The sequence below is a fragment of the Drosophila santomea genome, chromosome 3R (assembly GCF_016746245.2).
Source record: "Drosophila santomea strain STO CAGO 1482 chromosome 3R, Prin_Dsan_1.1, whole genome shotgun sequence".
NCBI lineage: Eukaryota > Metazoa > Arthropoda > Insecta > Diptera > Drosophilidae > Drosophila > Drosophila santomea.
Genome location: NC_053019.2, coordinates 7,384,733 through 7,397,131, shown reverse-complemented (window position 1 = coordinate 7,397,131; position 12,399 = coordinate 7,384,733). Strand labels below are relative to the sequence as shown.

Below are 12,399 nucleotides of genomic sequence, written 5' to 3'. Positions count from 1 at the left end.
AAATCATCGCGTGAGCATGCGATTAGATTAGATGGTTTACGTCTATGTGTTCGGTGGTCAAAGCTTCCATTTAAAATATACATATTGTTGCCTAGACGTAAGCCTATATCGCTCAGTTAGAGACTAACACTGGACGCGGTTGCTTCTATATTTCGCGGCTAGCTAGCTGACCGATAAGAGCTTCAGAATGCGGGCGGAAAATGGAAGACTCTGGGGAACCCTACACGACGGTAAGTGCCATGCACAAAAAATATTTCAGCCACCAATTCGAGCTTTAAATTTCTATACTCTCCAGGTAAATTTGAGGTTCGCAGTGTCACACAATCCGACCTGGAAGATGCGCTAGATGTGAGTATAATTCCATGGAACTCCGACAAATTTGCCTATCGGCCATAAAAAAGTTGTTGCTGAAAATAAGACGATCAAAAACTAAGCCTAAAGTTCACTCGCTTGGTAATGTTTGTATAAAGCAAAATATATTATCGTTAGCTTTTCCAAAGCATAAAACTAATTTTGTGCATTGGCACAAGCGTGGCGTCGGTGGTGTAATGGTTAGCATAGTTGCCTTCCAAGCAGTTGACCCGGGTTCGATTCCCGGCCGACGCAGTTAGCTTTTTTGTTTTTATATTCTCGTTTCTCCTAAAAATACAAATGGTATTTTGTGGTGGTTTTCAACAGACAAGTTTTTTAACAATTAAAATATGAGGGACCAGGGTAAAAAGCTTTCATTAAAGTTGTTCATGACTAAAATGCTAGTTCTGTGGTTTCCCGATGTTTTTGCTAATTGGATTTTTCATTGATCATTTCAGGTCCTTGAGTGCTCATTCTTTCTTAATGAATCGGTATGCATTGCCTGCGAAATTAATTTACCGGAAAATCGTCAAGCTCGGTTGGATTTGCGGAAGTTGTGCCAAAAAACCGCTCTGGATGGTGTTTCTTTGTTAGTTAAAGAGGTTGATACTGGACGTGTTGTGTCAGTGTCGTTTAATAAAATTCAGGTAAAACTCGTTATTTATTTAAACAATATTAATCCTAACGGGTCAAAAACACAGTTCGCACCCCCTCCTGGCGATGATCACTTCTTTCTTAAATTTCGGAATGAGGACGTTAAAAGTCCTCAGGCAAGGCGTCTAATGGACTTTATGATCGAAGTGGATGAAAGAATTGATGTATGTGCCATGTTCAACATGTCTTGCTTCTGTGAACTGATGTTTCTGGCTACTTTACCGAGCCACGAGCGATTGGGTTTGGCGCGCTCGTTGTCCCAGTTCACAATTGAACTGACTAAGGAGTTGGCTGAAGGAAAGGGCCTAGAGGATATTGATGAAAAGCTAAGATCAAAACGCCCAGCTGCTGTCACCGCACTCTGGACCTCTAGTTTCTCCCAAAAAGTTGGAAAAGCAACAGGCTTTAATGTAATTAACACTGTTTCCTATTCGGAGTTTATGTACAATGGGAAAAGATTTAACGACCGAATCAGCCCTATCCACCAGTCTTGCGAGCATGTCATCTATAACTTTTAAAATAAAATAATAAATTTGTATAAAAAGTTGGTTGTGCGTCGGCCGGGAATCGAACCCGGGTCAACTGCTTGGAAGGCAACTATGCTAACCATTACACCACCGACGCCATGCGTTCAGTAAGAATCGTTTTTCTTCTTGTCTGGTGTACAGCTTATACGTAAATCCTCGTTTGATATTATGTATTTTTTTTTATCGATAGTAGTTGCTATCAGCATGCGGTCACACTAACAATTTCAGTTAAATTTGAATTGCTTAGAGGAAACCAAGTGAAGATAGAGAATGGAAATTATGACCAACATTAAGACCCCAAGCTTATAAATATTATAGTTTTAACGAAAAGCCATATATATAAATATTATATGTTGAATATTACCAAGATTGATGAAGTAATCTATGGTTTGAAATGCTTTGTAAGTAATCTTTAAGTTCCGATTCTCCGGTAATGTTTAAGCGTAAAATGTTTTACTTTATTTAACAAGAAAGTTATATGCATTTGCATTATTGCATTTTTTGTATTGCTTGTAATATTTAGTTTGAGTGTATTATTTTTCCTAACAATTACGAAATGTATGTTGTTTGTTTTGTAAGTAAAACTGGCAGCTCAAAATAATAATCCATGCGTTACTTCACTTGCTGCTGCAAATCGTTACTTTTTGTTATCTTGTATTTACTAAGACTTGGTTACGAGTATATTCAACGCTAGGAAAATTGCAATTTTCCACATTAATAGGGGGATATGTATATGGTATTCACATATACATACATACATATATTAAAAGGCAAGCTGTACTTTGAAATAGATCATATTAGCAGTCCGCTTAAAAATCGGGCTAAACAATAAAACGAATACATAAATAAAACAATTGCTCTGGAATTCTAGCGATGAAGGACTGCGTCGGTATTTTTGATGGGGAGTTTGAGGTCCTGCGTGTGACCGCACAGTTTTATGATGAAGTTGAAGAGGTATGCATCCGCTTACGAGTAAACATTTACACTTATTATGTTGTCGCAGTTGCTTGTGAATATATCGGTGAACCATGAATTCGGATGTGTGATCTCTAACTTGAAAGACTGTCCGTTGGCCATTGCCGAGCTACGTAAATTGATAAGGTTCATCATATCCCAAGGAATATCATTCGCTATACGTCATGTGGAAAGTGACAGAATTGTGGCTGCAATCGCTAATACAATATTTGTAGGTATCTTCTGTGCACTTGGCTCTAACCACTTATATGTTATTAGTGCACCCTAACAGAACACAAAAAGAATGACCTCATACTACGCCGTTAGGTCCCAAGTCAAGAGTCCAAATATGATGAAATATATTGAACTTTGGGACGCTGTCGATGCAAGCTTTGATGTCAACGAGCACTGCCAGGTGGACAGCACTGCAGATGTGGAATACATGGGAACTTTGCCGGAATTCAGACGACGTGGCCTGGGCCACGTTTTATGCCAGCACTCCATCCAGATGGTGAAGCTCATGGCCCACGGCAAGCTGCCTCGCGAGGTACTAGTGCAGCTGGCTAAGGAGATCCAGATGGAAAGACCGCAGGCCGTTGTCGCAATATCCACATCCCAATCCTCGCAAATAATGGGCAGACAATTGGGAATGAGAACTATTCATAAGTGGCAATTTTCCGAGCTCAGGTCTTTAGGCGGTGCGATCGCGAAGTTCAGTGGCGAACAGGCCTTGAAATATGTAGAACTCCAAGTAGTAATGGTTTAATATAAACCTAAAACGCAAGCCGAATTAATTATACTGAGTTATTTAGTAAAAGAAGAAAATTACGCAAAATCAAATAATTTAATAAGTGGAGGGAATAGTTTTTATCTTAAAAAAAGGCATTTTATTTTTTTAATAACGAAAATGTTCGATCATTATTTTTTATTATTACCAGGGAATTATTAATGACTTTGAAGTTTAATTTTCATTTATCTAAAAAAACATATATAGTTCCTTTTAATGTACTGGACTCAATTTTAGTAAAGACACACTTTCCAATAATTAACAGAATAATTATATTGGTTAAGCTAAATTAGGTAAGTGACTTTTATCTTAGGTATATTTTAGACTTCTCGCCCTAGGATGAATGAATGCCTCATTTTAAATGACGAGTAACTTGAAGCTTATTAGACTTGATAATTTTAACTGCAGAAATACAAAAAGGATTCCCATTACCTTCGTAACATGTCCAGTTTAAAGTCTCAACGTGGTTAGATACTAATGGATCCCTTTGAGAACAGCTTTGATATGCACATACAAGAAAGGTATGATGGGCAGCATATGGACCTTGGCCTTTTTGATACTTGACCAGTCATGTCTTGGATACCCCAGGGTAAACTTCCACCTGAGGTGTTCGTCCAATAGTCCAAAAGGCTTGACGGCTGATAGAGAATATACGATTCTCTTATCGCCGTCACATGTGAGATATGCATAGTACTACAATATCTAATGTAGTATTCTCGAAAAACAAGTAAAACCTGGATAAAGTATAGGAAATTGTAGTCAAAATGTTATGTCTTGGTATGTATCTCTTAGCAGTTATCTGTTTTACATTCAGCGTGCGAAAATATTCACGGCTTATTCTGTTGGGGAATACAAAGCATTTGCACTGTCACTTATTCCTCAACGGAATTATGAGACTCAGACCTCACAAGGGCTATGTTGAGTTGTATTTCAGTTCAGTCACTGAACTAAAATTCGGTTCAGCCCACATGGGTCGTTAAAAATATAATTGAACAACTTTTCAGTACGATTCAAAAGTTTTAATCCTTGCAGAATCCCCTCAGCGCTGAACACACCCCTTTCTAAATGTCTATCCTCAGTGCTGATGTCAATTTTTGCACTTTCGAAAAAACTTTTCAAATGAGATTAAAATTTACACAATTCAGGACTCGGCGAGGCATGCACTCGAAGGGATTTCCCGGCGTTTCCCTAATGCCCGGTGTCAATACAGCGGATGGACTTGGACTGCAGGGCAGATTTGCTGTGTGAGCAGTGTGATAAGCATTTCGATCCTACTTTGGCTTCACCTCAACAATGCGCTGGGGTTTTTAATTAGAATTCGAATAAAAAAAAAATTAAAAGTACCTCGCCAGAAGAAAAGGGGGAGAGGCCAAGGGCAAATACCCTTGCGGCAGGGCAATTGCGTGTAATGATATCGCAGATCGTACAGGATATACATATATCTATATAGGGTTGTCTGCCAAAGAGGTGGTTACGCTTGATTGTGTTATATGACGTGTGCATAATTCGCCGAGCGCCGACCAGCTCGGCTAATTTAAGTTGTTTTTTAAATTACAGAGTGTATGTTTAATAGTTGTATAGAACCTGCTACAGCGGCTAAGAGTTCGAAAAATGGAATAACGAATTCAAAAACGTTTAATACGACGTTATTCAAATTATTAAAAGGCTAAAGGAGAAAATTATGGAGAAATTAGGAGAAATATTATGTTTTTATGAAATTTATGTTTTAATTTTAGGCGCTTACAAATTGAAATTAAGAATCTCCGTTTACAAACGACTTTAATTTTGGTAATTTTCGTTCCATTTTTTTATATCTTCTATAATTACTCTCACCATACTGTGTGGTAATTTAGACTAAAAGCATTAATTATACAGCGGGGTATTTGTTTTCTTAGGTGGGAATAAGGGAACACACTATTGTTACGGGAATATGGAAAATCCCAACTTTATGGGTAAAATATTGCTTTTACAAATATGGCGATAGGTATGGCGATGAATGAACTATCGTGGCCTGTGATCTCCCGCAAAAACCTCAAAGCTTTCCGCCCACAAATTGCCACTGCAAGACAACTTGATAAAATTGAAAACTAATTTGTTTATACAGCTGCACAAAACGAGCAACGCCGGCAACGATAACAACGCTGAAACAAAGAGGAAGGATTGGGGGTAGGAGGCAGGCTCCTGGCGAAGGCAAAACAATTTGTTTATCATGGTAGCCTTAGTGAGGTTGTCTGATGATGAGGCAACACACACAGGAAAGGCGCAGGAAAAAGGACAACAAACAAACAGAGTTTCACCGAGCAGCAGGACCAGGATGAGCACGGCAATCCATCGGGGGATGGCAGCATACTCGGGGATACACAGAAAAAATAAATTCAAAGGTTCAGTGTGCCGCTCAACTACATACATATGTATGTATATTCGCAGGGATAAGAGTGCCTTTCTCACAATTAAGTTTAAAAATGTTTGTTACAAATACTTTCGTCTTAGTCTCAAATAAGATAAAAAGATTTAAAGTAAGATACAACGCTTTGGTCGATTGCCTCGACCTCATATAGATAGATAGACAGTGCTAGGTAGAAATATCCAAATTTTGATGGCGTAACGCTAGAAATGGTAATATTCTGAATCTGCTTGCTCTCTAGCTTTTATAGTTCCCTAGATTACAGCGTTCATACGGACGGACAGACAGACGGGCATAGCCAGTACAACTCGACTAAGTATCCTGATGGAGGCTCCATATAATTTATAAAACCAAATATGAACGACCACATAATATTTTAAATTGCTAAATGTATCATAAACTATCATACATCATAAAATCATTTTAATTTTATTTGTGTATCAATTTATTTACATTGTTTTTTCGTCGAGTGTAGCATATTTTGACACCCTTGTCTCTGGAGAGCCCCGAAATATATGCAGTACATAGTGCGATCGGCTTTTAATGGAGTTGTTTCCGAAAAGGGGAAAAAGAAAATCCTAGACAGTGCAAATGTTTGAATTTTGGCTCTGCTATGCTAAAATATTATGCTGGTTGACAAATTCCGTCGGCAGTTTTTTGGTAGGCAAGCTATTCTGTGTACTTTTTACCATATTTGCTGAGCTCCTCTTGGTTGCAACAAATCATTAATTAGACTTAGGAGTGGTACCAAGTAATCCAGGCCATGGCCATGGAACAGCACAAGCGTAATCATTATTTCCAAACATCACTGCGGAACTTGTGCAGCTGCCAGCTCAACCCCCTTGGTGCAGCCCCCCTCCTCCTCCTGGCGAAACACTTGTCTACATCCAACATCAAACATCGACACCTTCCATTGTCAAGCACTTGGGCAATAATTCCGCTTAAACAGATAAACGAGCGCTCGAATCAAAAAACAATTGAATGCGCTCACCATGTGAAAGTGGTATAGAGCACGGCCTGAAAATCAAAATCTCTACCCAACCCCCCACCTCTGGGCAAACTTAATAAGCTTATCACACCCTGAAATGCAACCCTGCTTGGCAAAAACTTTCAGCTGGCCGAGCTCTGATTGGTGGAAGCTCGGAAACTTCGGCGCCGCCCCTTTGGCTGTACCTTTTGATGTGGCGCCGCCATTGCAGGATAGCACACTTCCACCCCTCGGCGCACTATTCTTATCAGACAGGTCCTGTGGAAGTTCCAGGCATTCGCTTCCCGGCAGTCAGAGAGTTCGCATCACGGTTCGCGTTTCGATGTCAGAGTGCGCGGTGCCGTTGCATCTGTAAGGATTACTTGGGTGTTGGCCACTGGGAAATTACTCTATTAATTGGATGTGGAATGTGAATGTGGAAATGTTTACTGCTTAGATGATGTGCAATTCGAAAGAGTACTGCAGTGAACTATTTTGTAGAAGTTCAAAAGTTATCGGTGTTATTGTATCTAAGTCTAGTCAGAGGATTATTGCAAACTCCTGAGTGTTTGGGTAAGTTAAGCAATAAGAACAGTCATTAAAAACATTAGAATTTTAAATAGAAAATAATCGTTTGCGTGGTAATAAATGCAAAAATATAAATATAATAAATAATAGCATAAATAGTAAAAATATATTATTCATAAAACCCTAAATAAAAGAATCGAATTATTTTTAAGTTTTTGTCAAAACTCAATTGAGACAAACTTTAACAATTAATTCGTTTTATGATTTTGTACTTTATATAAATGCTTTTTTTCAACAGACTTATTAAACCATATAGGAGCCTTTAATCCTATAATGAAACACGTTATTCATATCGTATCTTCTTTTATTCTGTTTACAAGTCGATTGTAAATTACATTCACATCCATGTAAATGATATACTTTATATCTATTAGCCCGTAAATCCTATCTTATCTAATCGAAATGTGTTGAACATATTTATTATCGGTATCACCCCGAAATATTAAATACTCTTTCACAGGGAGGCAAAAGTCAAGGACCAACAACACGCGTTTCACTTGTCCAGCTCGCTGTCCCCCCTCCAGGATCTCGAACCTTGTGACACGTGCTGGTCACGCGTCGCCAATCTGCGGATCGGAAGTGTTAGCTTTACCGTTATGCACTTAGCTGGCAATTAGGCAGACAAACAGAAGCGCAACAGATTTATCAACTACGAGCTCTCTGCTTTCCCGACCATGTTTTCCATGGACAATTTCGACTTGGAAGCCACGATGGCGCGCCATTTCTTTGAGGGATCACAGGCCACCAACGCCTCTACCTCCAGCTCCGACTACTTTTTCGGGGACGAGCACAGCTCGGAAAGCGATGACGAGGACGATGCCTATAGCAGTGGGTTCAACAGCGACCAGGAGAACACCGAGAAGACGTAAGTGTGACGTTCGTTTGCGTCCTGGAGCCCAACTAATCCACTCCAGCTTCTCCCCATTCAGCCGGAGAAGCCACAAGCCCCGGCGCTTAAAGTGCGCCTCCCAAATGGCCCAGCAACGACAGGCGGCCAATCTCCGCGAGCGCCGCAGGATGCAGAGCATCAACGAGGCGTTCGAGGGTCTGCGCACCCACATTCCCACGTTGCCCTACGAGAAGCGACTGAGCAAGGTAATGTGAAAAAGATAACCTATCATTCTTAAGTCGTATATCCCTGATGTGGAACTTCGCAAAGGGTTTTCAGTTTGATAGCCAATTAAAATTAAATGAAATATGTTTCATAGTATTCTCAGTATTCATCGGTGACAACAACGTCCTTGCAAGTTAAATTTGATAGAAAGTAGTCAAGTTATTATAACTTAAGTGTATTGAATGATATCATTCCGTTATTTTATTCATAATCTAATAACTAATAATGAAATCTCTTTAACGCAACCATTTAAATTCCGGTTCTCCCCAGGTCGACACACTCAAGCTGGCCATAAGCTACATAACCTTCCTCAGCGAGATGGTCAAGAAGGATAAGAACGGGAACGAGCCGGGCTTAAGTCTGCAGCGTAACTACCAGAAGGAGCCGCCCAAGAAAATTATCCTCAAGGATCGCAGTGAGTTGTCAATCAATCAAATGCCATGCAGCATTTAGGTGGGCGGATGGTCAGCGGGCCTGGTACACATCTAATAACATAATTCATCCGGGGCACTGGCTCATTCAAAGGTTATCGGTGGAATGGATGGGATTCGCTCTGAACCCCGTCCTGCACAGGGGATGCTGAGCTGCATCCTATCATCGATTCGGGGTCTGCCGTGTCTGCCTAAGTGTAACTAATTAGAATTTTCACACTTTTCGCGCGGCGTTCTGGGTTCGCATTGCGGGCTTTGCGTGACTGCCAGTCAAGGAAATTGTTTTGCTCATTGCCGTCGCATCGATCATCGAGGATGTGAGAGTGCGGATACGGATGTGGATGTGGATGTGGTCTGGCACCCTGGTTACAATGGCCTGGATTAGGGGTTTCCCATGAGCCGGCTCATAAAAGTTGCTTTGGTCATGGTTTTTTGGTTAATAATTTTCCTATTCAAAATGTATGACACTGCAGGCAGCGCCGAGTTTCTGGGCTTCGCGATCCTTGGAAAGCATCTGCATAGCTAATAGTTGGTCCACTTGGAAAGCCAAAAGGGTGTCGATTTGGGGTTTTGGGATGCGGAAGGGGTGACGTTACTTATTGAGTGTTATGTATAGCCCTTAAAAAATGTGATATTTTTTTTACAATTTTTTTTTTCATCCGTGTCACAACACGAATTTGAACTGGTTAAAGTTGAGTTGGAACTGGTTTTAGAATGATAAGAGTGAGGTGATTTGTATTACAATTTACTGCTGTGGAAATTCATTTTACGAATGAATTATGTTAAAAATATATATAGGTTAATTACAATAGGATAAAGTGTTTTTGGTAGCTGTATTCCAAATTATGGGACTTAAGAATGGAACATGATACTATTCCCCAAGAATTGAATATCAGACAAAGCACTTCCTATTGTCTATAGGCAAAACAGGGCCTGTATGTTCCTTCTAAGTTGATTCAACTCCCTCAAAAATTGTTAGTTTTAGTAGGTAACCGTATTATATGTACAATTCTCACTGCTACCTGATTGCTCTTTTAATAACCATCCAGATTTTGGTTATTTCTGGCCTCCCCTTACTGGCATTTATCACTTGTTTTCGATTTGATCCAGCAAAAAAGGAACATGCAAGCTCCCATTTGTAATTTGTGTCTACCTGATAAAAGAGCCGCATGCACTCCACACGTCACCATGCCACACCATGGCATACACCTTGCCCGATTCCATCTTCGCAACCCCGACAAGGGGAATCCAAGCGGGGGTGGGCCGAGGCCAGCCGATCCGATCCGAACCGAATAGTAACAATAACAGGAACAACAATGCCCAATCGACATAATCATAGCGTGGGAAATTCGTTACACTCCGGCAGATGGCGCTGTCGGCGTCCCCCGTAAAGGCCAAATGGAGGGCGACCAGGTCAGGGGGAACGGGGAGTGCGGAGTGGGGAGCGGGGAGATGGCCACGCTGATGGCGAAAGCGTTTTCATGCTTAACGGGCATTAAAAATGTTGCAGAAAAACACAACAAAAATCCAACAAAGTTTGGCGTGGGGAGGCGCCATCTCCACGAAACGCCCACTTAAATGGCTGGCAGGAAGATCCAGGAGCTGGGGATTGTTGGCACGCGCCTGGCATATGTTCACACCAACTTGCAAAGATGCGGAAACTGCGCCGGAAGTGGTCGGGGTTTGCATATTTGAGCAGCACCCGCATGAGACACTCGAGATCTGCGAGGGCTACAAATTGCCCGACTGGGTGGTATGTTGGTTCTGATTGGATGTGGTCGCAGGAGCAGGAGGAGCAGGGGGAGGGTGGCGGATAAGGATTCCGGCCGTGAGTTTATTTGTCCAAGGCAAATGGCGGGGCGCAGCGGGGTGGCAGCTGCAACAACAAGCCGGGCAACCCCGGGTATCAACCCTTTCCGTACATTTGCTTGCCCTGCTTCGATGATGGACCCGTAATGTGGTCGCTAATGGCATTTGCTCAGTTTTTGGCAACAGTTGTAATTGTTTGGGCGGCGCTTGACTTTGAATGGGTATAGTTTAAGGACCCGTGATTATTAATATTAACAATCGCAATGAGTTGAAAACGTTATGTCGAAGAAAATCGATCTTAAGAGTTTATTTAAAGGCTTTGAATAGTCAAGTGTTGTACGGACGCATAATGACGCATAATTAAACTAACTTCTAAAAAGATAGTGTGCTAATATATTTGGAGTAGCAATTGACGTTAAATAATTTACTTGGAGTCTTCATAATCGTATGACATGTTTAGGTCACTAGCGTGCCTATTAAGAATAAGAAAAAGGCCACTGTGGAGCTGGAAACATTTAATAAATACCGAGACTGGGGTTGTGAGCTGTTCATTTGTGTTCTAAGCTTTTTTATAAATTCAAGTATACGATAAAGCGCAATGTTTGCTAACCATATGTACCACTTTACCATTTACCTATCACTTGCAGCTGGCGGTGTGGCGCACTCGTTGTCCTGGTACCGCAAGGGGGACCGATATCCGGGCAGTAAGCTCTACGCCAGGACCTGGACACCGGAGGACCCACGGGGTCCCCACTCGCAGCCCCTGCCGCTGTACAACAACAGCAACTCGAATCAAAATCAAAACCAAAACAGCAACCAGAGCAGCGACGACTTCAGCGGAAGTGGTGCGGATATGTCGGATCCTGGAGCAGCGGCCAGTATTTTCAGCAGCGGCAGTGGAATGTGAGCATCAGGAACAAGTCCTGAAAAGTGTCAGAGAGAATGAGATTCATTGGAAATCGTACTAGTCAAGCCTTGCTAGTCCTGGCATCAAACACATATTAACCAACTTAATAATTATATGAAGAAAACATGTTCTGTGGTATTTAATTGCTCTAAGTTCGCTAATATCTAAATGTTATACATAGTGGTTTAGTTTAAATCGAATAAACATTTCACACAAATCTACCCAACAACATCTAATTGCAGTTCAAGCGCCCAGGGCAAAGGGAACAATTTGAGGATAAATTATATAGTTATCAGCACGAGTGTGTATCGAACACCTGGCCCTGGTTGTCCTCGTGGCCTCTGCACCCCGCGATTCTCGATATCGTTAAAAAAGAGGGACAACCGCCGAACAGACAGATATCATAAAGTACAAGTGCAGTTTATTTCCACCCGTGGGGGTGGGTAAAAATTGTACACTCCGCACAAAGTATTATTATTTTTATTTTTCAACAAAAGATGCCAACGTATGTTAAATTAAAGCAAAATGCGTTCTTTATACAAATTTTTATTAACGTCCATACAAATTTAATTGTATTCTTTGATAAATTGCTATATAAGAATGACTTGTTTTGTATTTATATTGTTAATTGCATACAAAAAAGAAGACTCAAGGCGTCTATCATTTTTATTTCTAAACTATCTACTTTGAGTTTTTAGCCTATTTTTGATTAATAGTTTCATCATTTTGTCAAGTGTACCCTGCAGCTTAGAGGGCATTGCAACTAGAAAATTATTTCCGGTCTTTTGACATGCATGCCCACACGCCGAACGGAATTCCGTTAAAAAATGGGAAATTATTATTTTTAAGCGTTTAGTTGGCGGTGTGAGCGTGCCATTTAAAACATCATTACGACTGTCAACCTTC

General features: G+C 40.8%; 3 protein-coding genes and 2 non-coding genes across 5 annotated transcripts; 4 read left to right on the top strand and 1 right to left on the bottom strand.

The window, feature by feature from the left end:
* The first annotated feature begins 35 nt into the window (after positions 1-35).
* Positions 36-1,549, top strand: LOC120451991. The gene is made up of 4 exons (XM_039636019.2): positions 36-230; positions 296-348; positions 810-998; positions 1,053-1,549. The coding sequence occupies exons 1-4, from the start codon at positions 188-190 to the stop codon at positions 1,521-1,523; spliced, it is 756 nt and encodes a 251-aa protein (XP_039491953.1). The 5' UTR covers positions 36-187; the 3' UTR covers positions 1,524-1,549.
* On the top strand, positions 535-606 carry Trnag-ucc. The gene has a single exon. It is a non-coding gene; the product is annotated as a tRNA-Gly (tRNA).
* Positions 1,550-1,557: 8 nt separating the features above from the next.
* Trnag-ucc lies at positions 1,558-1,629 on the bottom strand. Its single transcript has one exon. It is a non-coding gene; the product is annotated as a tRNA-Gly (tRNA).
* A 683-nt stretch (positions 1,630-2,312) lies between these two features.
* LOC120451992 lies at positions 2,313-3,321 on the top strand. The gene is made up of 3 exons (XM_039636020.2): positions 2,313-2,486; positions 2,536-2,718; positions 2,779-3,321. The coding sequence occupies exons 1-3, from the start codon at positions 2,406-2,408 to the stop codon at positions 3,250-3,252; spliced, it is 738 nt and encodes a 245-aa protein (XP_039491954.1). The 5' UTR covers positions 2,313-2,405; the 3' UTR covers positions 3,253-3,321.
* Positions 3,322-6,958: 3,637 nt separating this feature from the next.
* On the top strand, positions 6,959-11,734 carry LOC120454117 (pancreas transcription factor 1 subunit alpha). Its single transcript, XM_039639147.2, has 5 exons — positions 6,959-7,217; positions 7,693-8,097; positions 8,162-8,327; positions 8,617-8,761; positions 11,234-11,734. Exons 2-5 carry the CDS (start codon positions 7,907-7,909, stop codon positions 11,491-11,493), a joined length of 762 nt encoding a protein of 253 aa, XP_039495081.1. The 5' UTR covers positions 6,959-7,217; positions 7,693-7,906; the 3' UTR covers positions 11,494-11,734.
* The last annotated feature ends 665 nt before the right edge of the window (positions 11,735-12,399 follow it).